Consider the following 12,260-nt stretch of genomic DNA (forward strand, 5'->3'; position numbering starts at 1 on the left):
AGGATTTCCTGATCAGAAATTTAATGGTGTTTTTTTTTTTTTTTTGGCGTGGGCTCGTATTTGTATTTGTTTCGTCTAGATTGCGCGTGAACTTGATATGCCTTGCATAATTCTCAATCCGAGTTAGAAGTGACTCCTTTGAGAATTAATAAGCGACCACCTTCGGCACGAATCACCTTCCCATCCATAAAAGAACCGGCTTTGCTCATCAACCAAAGAGCAGTTCCCACCATATCCTCTTCGTTGCCAGCTCTTCCAGCGGGGGCTTCTGCAGCAAGGTGCAGATTAGAATTAGCATCTGTTGTGGTCATCCCAGAGGGGACAATCCCAGGTGAGATAGCATTGACACGAACTGCAGTATTAACCAATTAGCTAAAGCAAGTGCAGACGAGGAATGAAAAGTTCTACTGATAAGGGGGGGGGAACGGATCCATCTCACTGTAGAAATCTGCAAACTCGGCGGCCATGATCCTAACCAGATGATCTACAGCTGCCTTGGATGTCTGGTATGTGGGCACAAATTGGTGATTGTGGACACTAGCCGGGCTGCTGAACATGATCACGCTGCCCTTTCCTTCGCCTTTTGCAGCGGCAGCTCCGAGCAGGTTTATCAAACCAGCTGTCAAATAGTATGGAGCAAGGACGTTGACCCGCAAAACTTTCTCCCAGCCTGCATACGGTGCAGAGAGCGTTGCAGCCTCAAGCTTGTTTAAAGATTCGCCAGGAGTATAGGTGATTTCATTCATGTAACGTATTCCCGCGCAATGAATAAGACAATCTAGCGAGTCATGGGAGGCTTTGATAGCTTCTACAACCTTTGCAATCCCGTCTTCACTTGAGAGATCACCATGAATCCTTCAAGGCTGTTAGTACAATATCCAAATTCAGCGGTTGCTAAAGGGAACTTGCGATTCAATACTTGTCGCGGAAGTTGAGGAAAGCCCTTCCAACTGGGCTTTTACCTCGGCCAAAGCATCTTCATTGACGTCTATGAGAACAGTATTTGCACCGTTCATTGTGCAACCTCGAGCAAGCATGCGACCAATACCACTGGCTAATCGCCGTCAGCAAAGGTTGGTTCATAACAAGAATCCTTGTATGAGATCCCGATCACCTCTTAGGGCTTACCTGCTCCCGTGATTGCTACCCAGCGGCCCTGGACAGCAAAGAGTTGGTTTATCCGCAAACTGTCCTCCATGATTGTTGTAAGATAAATGCCTACTGATCTGAAATGTGTTGAGATTTTATAAAGCCTTTTAACCAATCTTACATAGAAAGCCCCGACGTGGTTGGGACCAGTAGACACAGTTAAATGGTAGATGTAGATACACGCACCGGTGGATCTTGACTACACGGCCGGCGCATCTGTCCGGGCTATCGCATCGATGCGACGGGTTTGTCCGACGTACTTTTGCACTCTCTTCGTACTATCTATCTTACTATCATAGTATCTCTTGAAGAGATGTGTCGTGATTGGGGAAGTTGCCCAACTTCGCTGTATTCAAAAATGGCTGCTTGCGACACGGAGTCCATGCAAGTCCGATCATTACCACTTGTCAGGTCAACTCGCCCATGAATATCATGGACTTTATGACCGGGCTTCATGTGCCCCCGCTGCTAACTTTGTTGCTATCCTTGGTCTGGAATCTGCAGCCATTGACATTTTTGCATTGATACTTCTGCGCCCCTTGTGTGATTTTCCAAAGATTAGAGACATCCCTGAAATCCCCAGTGCGGACTCTCTGGCTGGTCATTGTATCAGTTTGGAATTGACCACTGGACTCGTAACTATGACTGGCCGTTTATCCAGCTGAGAGTGGGCAGACGACGAACCATTATTCTCAACACTTTCGAAGCTGCTCGGGAATGGGTTGTCAAGATTCAATGTGTCACTCTAGAACGGCCGTGGTTCCATACATTTCATAAGTCATATCGGCGATCCCAAGCTATCAAGAACCCTTACAGCGTCTTGAAAGCGCATATCTGACCCTCAAGCGACGTTAGCCGCAATCATTGGAACTGATTTTTGGGACGAGGGAACAAAGAAGCAAAGACGTGTGTAGGCTCATCCACAACGGAAACATCTATTCGAATGTTCACTATATCAATTATTTGCGACAAATAGCATTAAAGTATAGTTTAACTTCTGGGCCAGTTTTCAAATATATATAAATGGCAGGAAAACCACCGTGTTAGGGCATGCCCTGAGACTCTCCGCCGGCTTTCCACACCTTTGCATCCTTCATGACAAAGTTGATCTTTCTCAGTGCATCAGTGGCATGCTCCGGATCTTCATCCAGGGCAATGATATCTGCTTGCGTTCCCTCTTCAAACCAACCAAATCTCCGCCCAGAAAGGTCACCTCCACAGGCTTCCCAACCGCCCAGGGTGCACGATTCCAAAACATCTGCAACAGAAATGCCAGCTTCAATCATCAACTCGAGCTCTCTGGCGTTATCACCGTGTGGGTATGTACCAGTGTCCCCACCGCATGCAATACGAACGCCGAGTTCATGAGCACGCTTTACTGAACGCAGGATTTGGTCGAAGCGTTTAGCGTGCAGTTTTTCAGCTATGGCAAGGGTCGGCACAAAGATCACTTTTTTCTCGATCATGCGTCTAAACATCTCATCAGTAGCATAATACGCATGCTCAATAGAATTGACGCCAGCTTCAATGGCCCCAAGTGCTCCTTCCAAGGTACAGCAATGCGCAGACACGGGGCAACGAGCTAACGCTGCCTCTGCAACAATCATATTCATCTCCTCCTGTGAAAAGACCATGGAGTCTGGGTTAGGCTCCTTGGGTGGATGAAGCACACTGGGGATGTATGGATGTGGCTGCAAAGGCGGTGATCTCATTATCCTTCGCCGGTAATCAGCAAAGAACTTGATGATATCTGCCCCAGCTGCAATACGCCGCCTAACAGCTTGTCGACATTGCTCAACGCCGTCTACAGCATCGCAGCCGGCTGGTAAGCAGTGGCCACCTGCGCTGTTCTCAGTGCGGCACTCGTATGATCCGGTGCTGGCAATTACCTTGGTGGCCACGAAAAGTCGAGGCCCAGGTGTCAGTCCACGAGCAATGGCATCTCGTAGGTTGGCGTCTGATTCCTGCATTCCTTCCGAACCTAGATCTCTGTAACAATTAAAACCCAGATTAGTTTACTTTACTTCATTCAGGTATTATATATGTATGAGAAATGCTGACCTGTATGTTGTGTAGCCCGCAAGAAGCGCAGTCCGGCAGTGGTTCACTCCCCGGACGATTCTTTCTGTCATACTTTCATCTCTTTTCTGCTGCAATGCACCAGCCTCGCTAATTCAATAATAAGATTTAAGATTAGCCATAATTCGATCGCAGTTGGATCCCAATCGCCAACATACTCATACGAGTGCAAGAATACGTGAGTATGAGCATCTACCAAGCCAGGCATCACGTATTTTCCCCGCAGATCAATATCTCCTTCATTCATGGTCTGCACATTCTCATCTGCACGTTCAAAGACCCGAACAATGAGTCCACTCGCCGTGTCGACAGTAATGGACACATTCTTGCGGTTCTTTTTCACCTTGGGGTCGAAAAGCAAGGACGTATGTATAGTTAGTTGGACCATTGTCTACTCTCAGATTTTCCGTCAATGGTCACCATTTCAGCAATAAGCATAGGATAAAAGTCCAGAAAGCTCATTTCTGCAAGTTTGACATTTGCATATATGCTGGAAGGATTAAAATACATCGTCGCATTCCAGCGACGATAAGGTGGCTGCTCTCGGTCTTTGCCGAGTGTACAATATGTTTTGCTCTTCGACGATATTGTTAGATCCTAAGCTTTTCGGGGTTAATTTAATAACTAGTCTACCGAACTCTTAGTTATAATCATAACTTAACAATTATGCATAGGATGCAGAAAGTAAATTCGCGAATAGTATACGGTTATATAGTTGCATGAACACCCAGCCAATCAGCTTTCGAGTGTATCGGCCAGACAGACTAACTTCTTTGGGCCCGTCACGACGCGGAAATCAAACGCGTTTTGCCTTTGCAGCAAATTGACGAATCAACGAACACGCAAATCGCAGCGGTTTTATTCTTTGGCCAGCAGATATTTCAACAGCTTCTTGAGAAGTGCACAAAGGAAATACCAAGCACGATGCCTCGACGAACTGTTATAGAGGATAGCTCAGATGAAGAAACGAACGATGCAAATATCCCTTCCGACGAGAGCCTAGAACAGGGCCTACGAGACGCTGTTGCGAATATCTTTCGGACGGGGAATTTGGAGAATTTAACCGTCAAGCGCGTACGATTAGCGACAGAATCTGCGTTAGGCTTGGAGGAGGGTTTCTTTAAATGTCATGATACTTGGAAGGCGAGGAGTGATCGCATGATTAAAGAAGAAGCCGTGTGTTTTATGTCTCCGAGAGAGAATGGAAGAGAGGAATTGGCTAATTGGTGTTCGATTTGTTATAGGAAGCACAGGAAGAACACAAGTCACAAAGACAAGACAAAGCAGCCCGTGAAAGCCCAGCACCCGCACCATCCTCCAAAACATCGAATCGCAAGGCAAATAAATCTGCCAAACGAGATTTAGAAGAAGCTATGCCCAACAAGAAGAAGCGACGAAAAGTGGCTAGTGACATAGAATCGGAGGAAATCATTTCTCCATCGGAAGAAGAAGAAGAGAAAAGTACTATAACGTCGCCCAAGCCTATATCGAAAGTGACGGCAGTCCAAAAGCAGGCATCAGATGAATCCGAAAACGAAAAACCTCAGAAGCCGCTTGACGAAGAGTCAGTTGCTGATAAAGGTGAACAATCCGAAAGTGAAATGTCGGTTGTGCTAGACGAAGAACCGAAGCCCAAGCCCAAGAAGCGGCAAAAGGGTGCGCAGACTGCACCTAAAGCGCCTAAAGCGAAGAGCGCATCAAAGGCCAGCGGGATTGTAGACCCGGAACAAGCGGAAATTAAGCGTTTGCAAGGGTGGTTAATTAAATGCGGCATTCGCAAGATGTGGCATCGCGAGTTGGCAGATTATGAAACCCCCAAGGCTAAGATTAAACACTTGAAGAAAATGCTGGAGGATGCAGGCATGAAAGGTCGCTATTCCATTGAAAAAGCACGCCAGATACGCGAAGAAAGAGAACTTCAGGCAGACCTGGAGGCAGTGAAAGAAGGCGCCTCCAAATGGGGTGCTGGCGGTGCTGTTGACGGAAGCGATTCCGAACAGGAGAAACCTCGCAGACGACTAGTGAAGGGCCGCCAGAGTCTTGCATTTCTTTCCGACGATGGTGAAGAAACGGACTGACGAGATGACCCGACACGCATTGACAGTAGAAGAAACCAAGTGTAGCGGGCAATATTTCGTTCACTTCTGGGCCTTGCCTCCACTGATGCGCTGCGCTGCTAAACTGAAGACAGCGACAGAGGAGAGAAATAGCACTAGATTATAGAACTGCACAGCATCAGACCCATAATGCATCATGAAGTCACGAAAGCGAGGAATCTTACGGCGGTCCTTGAATACTCATTCTCTTCAGCCTCCGAGCGAGCTTCAACGAAGAGACGTCGTAGGTTTGGAAGGTTGGCCTGTGGTATCTTAGATAAGAATTACAGTAGGAAGATATAATATCAGAGACACTCACCATTTCGATGCAATTCAATTGGCTGCAAGAAGTTGCGTGAATTATTGTTGTTGCTGGATTGGATAGTTTTGGGGGCGCCGCTCGGCGGTGAGGAAGACAAGGATAAATAATTGCCTTGGAGCCTGAATTGGCTCACGGCGGAACGACGTATGGCAACTTGTACACTAGGGGAAACGCTTCCAATCAACTATACACTCTGAAAAGCGAAGATTTCCCATGGACACCACGCTGGCAACTCATCGCTACTGACATTTCCGAACACGGCAAATCTGCCACAGCTTTGCTCTTTGCTCCCAAGTCACAGCACGTGTCCTGCACCATCGTGCCGGCCTTTCGGGAGCTGCGAACATCGCCCCGCGCTCGCACTCATCTTCACAACCACGCCCTTTTCTCAATATTATTGTCAGTGCGGAGGCGCGACCGGGTCGCTGCTGAAGCACTACTTGCTTGGAAATGGCGATCAATCGGATCCGAGGCGCGTTTACAGTGCCCAGAAAAGGAGAGACGTTTGAATTGAGGGCTGGCTTAGTGTACGCAAGAAGCCGAGAAACTATTGCAGTCAAATGCTAACGATATGTTCTTGGCAGGTCCCAATATGCATATGAAAGGTACGATTTACTCGTGTGCTCGCAAATGCGGAGATGCTGACTTTGAGCATAGGAAAGATGCAATTCAAAGGACCATCATGGCGATGACGTTGGGCAAAGACGTCTCTGCTCTATTTCCGGATGTTCTGAAGAACATTGCGACTGGCGATCTGGATCAGAAAAAACTTGTTTATCTTTATTTGATGTGAGGTTTTGCGCTTCCCCTATAGGCCTATCACATCGCTAATTTTCCATACTAGGAACTATGCAAAGTCCCATCCGGATCTCTGCATTCTGGCGGTGAATACGTTCGTTCAAGATTCCGAAGATCCCAATCCACTTATACGAGCGCTTGCGATTAGAACAATGGGCTGTATTCGAGTTGACAAAATGGTGGACTACATGGAAGAACCTTTAAGGAAAACCCTAAAGGACGAGTCACCGTACGTTCGCAAGACAGCGGCCATCTGTGTGGCAAAGCTTTTCGACTTGAACCGAAGCATGTGCCTCGAGAATGGCTTTCTTGATACGTTGAAGGAAATGATCGGAGATCCAAATCCAATGGTCGTTGCAAACTCGGTGACTGCTTTGGCTGAGATTTCGGAAAACGCTCCCGAAACAAGAGCGCTAGAGATCAACTCGAACACACTTCGCAAGCTGCTTATGGCTCTGAATGAATGTACGGAATGGGGTCGAGTTACGATTCTGAGTTCGTTGGCTGAATATAGAACCAATGATGTCAAGGATGCCGAACACATCTGTGAAAGAGTTGTCCCACAATTTCAGCACGTAAACGCGAGTGTCGTTCTCGCTGCAGTCAAGGTTGTCTTTTTACATATGAGATATATCAGCCCGGAGCTTGCAGCGTCATATCTGAAAAAGATGGCACCCCCGCTTGTGACTTTGGTCTCATCCGCGCCCGAGGTGCAATACGTGGCATTGAGGAATATTGATTTACTCCTTCAAAAGCAACCGGATATTTTGAACAAGGAACTTCGTGTTTTCTTTTGCAAATACAATGACCCACCCTATGTCAAGTTCCAGAAGCTTGAAATTATGGTGAGAATAGCGAACGAAAAGAACGTCGATCAACTTTTGGCCGAGCTCAAGGAGTACGCCCTTGAAGTCGATATGGATTTCGTTAGGAGAGCCGTCCGAGCCATTGGCCAGACTGCTATCAAAATCGAAACCTCTAACGAGAGATGTGTCAACACTCTGCTCGACTTGATAAATACCAAGGTCAACTACGTTGTCCAGGAAGCTATTGTTGTTATTCGTGACATTTTCCGAAAATACCCAGGCTATGAAAGTATCATACCAACACTGTGCAAGTGCATTGACGAGCTTGATGAACCCAACGCTCGAGCTGCTCTCATTTGGATTGTCGGTGAATATGCGGAGAAGATCAGTAACGCCGGCGATATCTTGGCTGGTTTCGTGGAAGGCTTCAATGAAGAGTTTAGCCAAGTAAGTCCTCGTCTTATCTACCATTTACACTCTCCCGCAGATCTAACAAGATTTTCAGACACAATTACAAATCTTGACAGCCGTCGTCAAGCTTTTCTTGAAGCGTCCTGAGAAGGCCCAAGGCTTGGTACAGAAGGTTCTCCAGGCTGCAACTGCAGAAAACGATAACCCCGACATTCGGGATCGAGCTTATGTCTACTGGCGCTTGTTATCCAATACAACGGACCCTAATGCAGCCAAGAATGTCGTTCTGTCTCAAAAGCCTCCTATTACAACTACCATCCAGTCACTACCGCCCACTCTCCTTGACAAGCTACTTGAAGAAATGTCAACACTGGCTTCAGTTTATCACAAGCCTCCAGAACAATTCGTCGGCCAGGGACGCTTCGGCGCCGATGCTGTGCAAAGAGCTGCTATTGAGTATGACCTTTCCTATCTACCTACCAACGAAATATGAAATAAATATACATCTACATGGTTACTGACACATTCAATAGGGAACAACTCCAAAACGCGCGGGAGAACCCATTGGCTGCTGCTGCTGCCGCCGCGGCCGTTTCAGGCGCTACTCCCCCTGCTCAGGCGCAAGCCAATGTTGAGAATTTGCTAGACATCGACTTCGATGGAGCTGCACCTGCTTCAGCCGATAAAGAGCCTCCAAGTGGCATGTCAGGTTTAGAAGGGCTTGCGGGGACACCCGTACGCACAGAATCACCTGCAACATCTGCACCTCCCCAGCAAAGCAATAACCTAGATGATCTTCTCGGCGTGTTTGGTAATAGTGCCAGCGGCAGCGGCAGCAACGCAGCTGCTTTAGCAGGCTTGAGTGGTAATGGTGGTGATGATCTGATGAATGGATTCTCGAGTTTGAATGTCAGCCACAATAACCCGACTTCGCCAGGATCAAATGATGGTGGCAAAAAGACGAACGAGGATATTTTGTCATTATTTTAATTTTCTTTCTTTCCTTTCTTTAGACAAACAGCATTCTTTTTACTTTATATATGTTATATGTTACGTTTTCTCTCTTATATCCTTCTTGTAACACCACTTGACCCTGCTTTTCTTATATATGATTTTTTTTCTCTTCAACTAAACGTATTATTTACGTATCATGGCTTATTACGAAGATAAAAAGTATCTGAATATTAAAAAATCTCCTGAAACATGTACATGTCGATAACAATTAGAATTCAAGTAGATGTCAGGCAGCCGTAGAACGTATGGATGGAATGAAATAATACTGAGATCAGAAAACATTCCTTGCGGCGATACCCCCATTGGTAACAGGATATTTTGCGATGATTTGATATCGTAACTGAGAGTGAAAGTGAAAAACTAGACTTAACACGACAGGCATTAATCCCAGGCACATCACGGGGACAATTTGCATTAGACTCCATTGGTCTCTGATATTCTTTTCGTGCCTCATCGATTCGAATCACTCTTTTAAAACCTTGGTTGCTCGAAGGATGTCTTCAAGTGACCAGCAAAGTCCGCCGGGGACTATTTCAGCCCAAACTTGGTCGGGGACGGCAGCATTGGAGTCAAGAACACTCCAGTTCGGACTTGGTTCGGGTTTGATCCATTTAAAATCTTCGACTTGGTCCCATTTATCCGAACCGTCTGGATGGTTCTGACCGAGTGCCTTTTAAAAATATATAAATGAGTATATGGCAACTTCAAAATGACGGCGAAATACAACTCACGTAATTTTTGGGAATCTTGCCAAAACGAATCCTGCTGCAATTTTCAATTATTGGGTTGCTGGTGCAACTAAGATAGACGTCGACGTCTATACAATTGTGCATCCGGAATTGGCGACATGAGACAACAATTGCGCTGTGTTCCACACCTGTTATGTGTGCCGGTCCATCGACCTGTCCACATATAATGAGGCTTTCTTTCACGCCTTTGACAGTGAGACTGTCGAACGGTTTCCCATCCGTTGTTGGAATCGACATGTCAACTACACAATGGCGGAGCGATGTGATGGAAGCTGGTACCGTGGTGTTAGATGCAGACGATGGCAGCATGATGTGAAGGCCGTAATGTTGATCTACCGAAACCGACGAAGCATTTGAGAAGGTCGGCCGTCGAATATCTGATCTCTTTTCGAGTAGCGAGCTATCTTTACCTTCATCCAGTACGGCAGGTGATGAGGTCGGTGCGAGTTCTGGCCTGAGCTGTTGTGGTTCGACCTCGTTTACAGGTGTCGAGGAGTAAACAGGAGTGGGATTCATAGAAGAGTCACGAGACGAGTCATCAGGGGAAAGATAACCAGGAATATGCCGACGACCCTGTGCGGCAATTTCGGCTGCATCTGAGAGTGATATGGCAGAAGGATTTTTCTTGGTCTTGAAAGAGAACTTCGCTCTTGGCTGTACTGCAGCTCGAGTCTCCGATAGCTTGTCTTGCAGAGCCTTGATAGCCTGTGCAAAGACGTCTGGTTAATACATTTTAGTGACTATATATTAGCCAGCCAACGTACTTCAGCATAGATACGCTGATCATATGTGGGTATATAGCTTGACGCATCCTTAACCTCGTTAGAGAGTCTCGCAATGCCAGCTAGACAGTGATCGGTCGCATCTGAGCGTTCGCCGGCCACCAAAGATGTGTCGGCGAGACGGTCCATCTGCTCCTGCAAAGCTATAGGAGACCAATAAGCCATATAATCTATGTATGAAGATGTAATGCAAGATTAATGTACCAGTGATTTCCTGTTGGAAGTAACGAAAGAAACGCTCTTTCAGAGGAAGGTCTGACTTTGAGACCCCCCCTTTCGTTCCAGGAGAGAGGGTCTCTTCCAAGGTTGTAATATCTGCCATTATGCTTGCCAGTACTGAAGCTGTGCGAGGATAGAGCTGTGATTAGTCTCTTCTTATGCGAAAGGAAAGGCCGGAGTTTGTCTTCCTCGTGGTGGAAGTCCGGAACAATGTATTGATGACGTCGGATCCACACTATCAGGCAACGAGAGACTGGCAACGGGTGATTATTCGCTGGTTGCAATAAACACGCAGCTATTTGTGCGACTAGCTGAGCGCTTACTGATCAATCGGTATTTCTCGAGTGCACGTCAAAGCAAAGAAGGGAGAGAGAGCCTGGTGGGCGCTCTTTAAGCGGGGGGGAAGCTCCGGAAGCTCTCAACAGGTTAATATTGCATCGTAGAACTTGCGGGGCCACAGGGAACGCTCGCTGGACGTATTAGTATCTGCGAGGTGCTTGTGCGATCTGGAGCGATGTGACTAGCAAAGACTGGAAGATATTGTGTGTATTCAATAGTTGCTGTCGATAGAAAAAGCTGCAGAGGAAGGTGACGTCGCCCGGCCAATCACAGCGTCGGAGCGGACATGCCTCTTTTGGGCTTAGCATCATTGCACATGTCTGCGTATTGATTCCAGCGCATAACTATTTAAATATGCAAAACTACTCGATGAGAAGAGGACCGACTCTCAACTCTGGGGAGGGAAGCTGTGAGGTTCTCTCTTTTCCAGTCGCCAGCTGGATCGACCGATACATACTCATTCTTCACTAACGCGAGATCATACCATGATTGATATTATCATCTAATCTGAGATCAATAAGCAGGGTGTCAATTACGTAGGTAAGTCTGAAAATGGTTCAGCCCTATATTGCTACCTGCCTAGATAAACCTATGGACCAACCAAAACCAAAAATCGGTTTCCCCGTGTTCCTGACAAAGGCCAGAGAATGAAAAGGGTGACAAGAAAGACAAATGTATGGCAATACACCGCTTCGAACCCGGCATCGGCCGTGAAAGTTGTATAGATATTCATTCCTACCAGTAGGGCTGGTAGTGTGGTCTCATTTGAGGATTCATGTTGAAAAGCTTGGACTCCAGACACTGCTTTTCTGCTGATCCTAAATAATTGTGAGCAGAGATTTTTACAGGTTGAATCAGGGATGATCTTACTTACCTAATTTCAATGTCCTGTTGTCGAAGCCTTTTACAATCTCGAAGATGTGTGATTGGGCTTCGACCTTGTCTACGTAAACATCTTGACCGTCCATCAACCAGATACTGGCCTTCACGAGATATTTACCAGGTTCAACACGTTTGGTAACTGGAATGGGCAAATACAGACTGGGACTTCCCACCTGCTGTGAGAAGCTTTGGAAGCTTGCCTCGTAGCCGCCACTTGCATCACACAGCTTATATTCAATAGACCAGTCCAGCCCTTGTAAATCCTCATCCCCACGGTATATCACTTCGGCAAACAGAGACCATGGAAGAAGCCCTGGAGCGGCTTTCTCCGGAGCATCAACAAGGAATTGGATATCAAGAATTTGGGAGCTTGAGCTTCCCTGTCCACCGCCCCTATTCATGTTGGATTTGAATAGATAGAACAAAATGTCTCTTGTGTCTCTTCAAGTTTCAATAACAGAATTTGTTGACTGTGTTGGAATACAAATCCGCTACAGAGTGATGCATCGATCCTTTTATAATTGAACGAATAATGGCAGTTATCGAAGAAGTCATTGTCCGTCCTGGGGGGTGTCTATCTATATTGAGATATATAGAAATACATCAGTTTTTTG

General features: G+C 46.5%; 6 protein-coding genes across 6 annotated transcripts; 2 read left to right on the forward strand and 4 right to left on the reverse strand.

Moving 5' to 3' along the window:
• Positions 1–113: 113 nt before the first annotated feature.
• Positions 114–1,198, reverse strand: UA08_07995 (hypothetical protein; the record flags this gene model as incomplete). Its single annotated transcript, XM_020262906.1, has 4 exons — positions 114–352; positions 440–855; positions 952–1,054; positions 1,129–1,198. The coding sequence occupies 4 exons, from the start codon at positions 1,196–1,198 to the stop codon at positions 114–116; spliced, it is 828 nt and encodes a 275-aa protein (XP_020116805.1).
• A 994-nt stretch (positions 1,199–2,192) lies between these two features.
• Positions 2,193–3,616, reverse strand: UA08_07996 (hypothetical protein; the record flags this gene model as incomplete). Its single annotated transcript, XM_020262907.1, has 3 exons — positions 2,193–3,138; positions 3,211–3,318; positions 3,387–3,616. 3 exons carry the CDS (start codon positions 3,614–3,616, stop codon positions 2,193–2,195), a joined length of 1,284 nt encoding a protein of 427 aa, XP_020116806.1.
• A 536-nt stretch (positions 3,617–4,152) lies between these two features.
• Positions 4,153–5,306, forward strand: UA08_07997 (hypothetical protein; the record flags this gene model as incomplete). The annotated part of the gene is made up of 2 exons (XM_020262908.1): positions 4,153–4,404; positions 4,473–5,306. The coding sequence occupies 2 exons, from the start codon at positions 4,153–4,155 to the stop codon at positions 5,304–5,306; spliced, it is 1,086 nt and encodes a 361-aa protein (XP_020116814.1).
• A 790-nt stretch (positions 5,307–6,096) lies between these two features.
• On the forward strand, positions 6,097–8,651 carry UA08_07998 (AP-1 complex subunit beta-1; the record flags this gene model as incomplete). Its single annotated transcript, XM_020262910.1, has 6 exons — positions 6,097–6,173; positions 6,231–6,251; positions 6,304–6,435; positions 6,491–7,697; positions 7,756–8,117; positions 8,195–8,651. 6 exons carry the CDS (start codon positions 6,097–6,099, stop codon positions 8,649–8,651), a joined length of 2,256 nt encoding a protein of 751 aa, XP_020116815.1.
• Positions 8,652–9,138: 487 nt separating this feature from the next.
• Positions 9,139–10,528, reverse strand: UA08_07999 (hypothetical protein; the record flags this gene model as incomplete). The annotated part of the gene is made up of 4 exons (XM_020262911.1): positions 9,139–9,345; positions 9,407–10,129; positions 10,189–10,349; positions 10,411–10,528. 4 exons carry the CDS (start codon positions 10,526–10,528, stop codon positions 9,139–9,141), a joined length of 1,209 nt encoding a protein of 402 aa, XP_020116978.1.
• A 971-nt stretch (positions 10,529–11,499) lies between these two features.
• On the reverse strand, positions 11,500–12,047 carry UA08_08000 (hypothetical protein; the record flags this gene model as incomplete). Its single annotated transcript, XM_020262912.1, has 2 exons — positions 11,500–11,582; positions 11,639–12,047. The coding sequence occupies 2 exons, from the start codon at positions 12,045–12,047 to the stop codon at positions 11,500–11,502; spliced, it is 492 nt and encodes a 163-aa protein (XP_020116977.1).
• Between the last annotated feature and the right edge of the window lie 213 nt (positions 12,048–12,260).

This window comes from Talaromyces atroroseus (assembly GCF_001907595.1).
Source record: "Talaromyces atroroseus strain IBT 11181 chromosome Unknown scaffold_12, whole genome shotgun sequence".
In the NCBI taxonomy this organism is placed as follows: domain Eukaryota; kingdom Fungi; phylum Ascomycota; class Eurotiomycetes; order Eurotiales; family Trichocomaceae; genus Talaromyces; species Talaromyces atroroseus.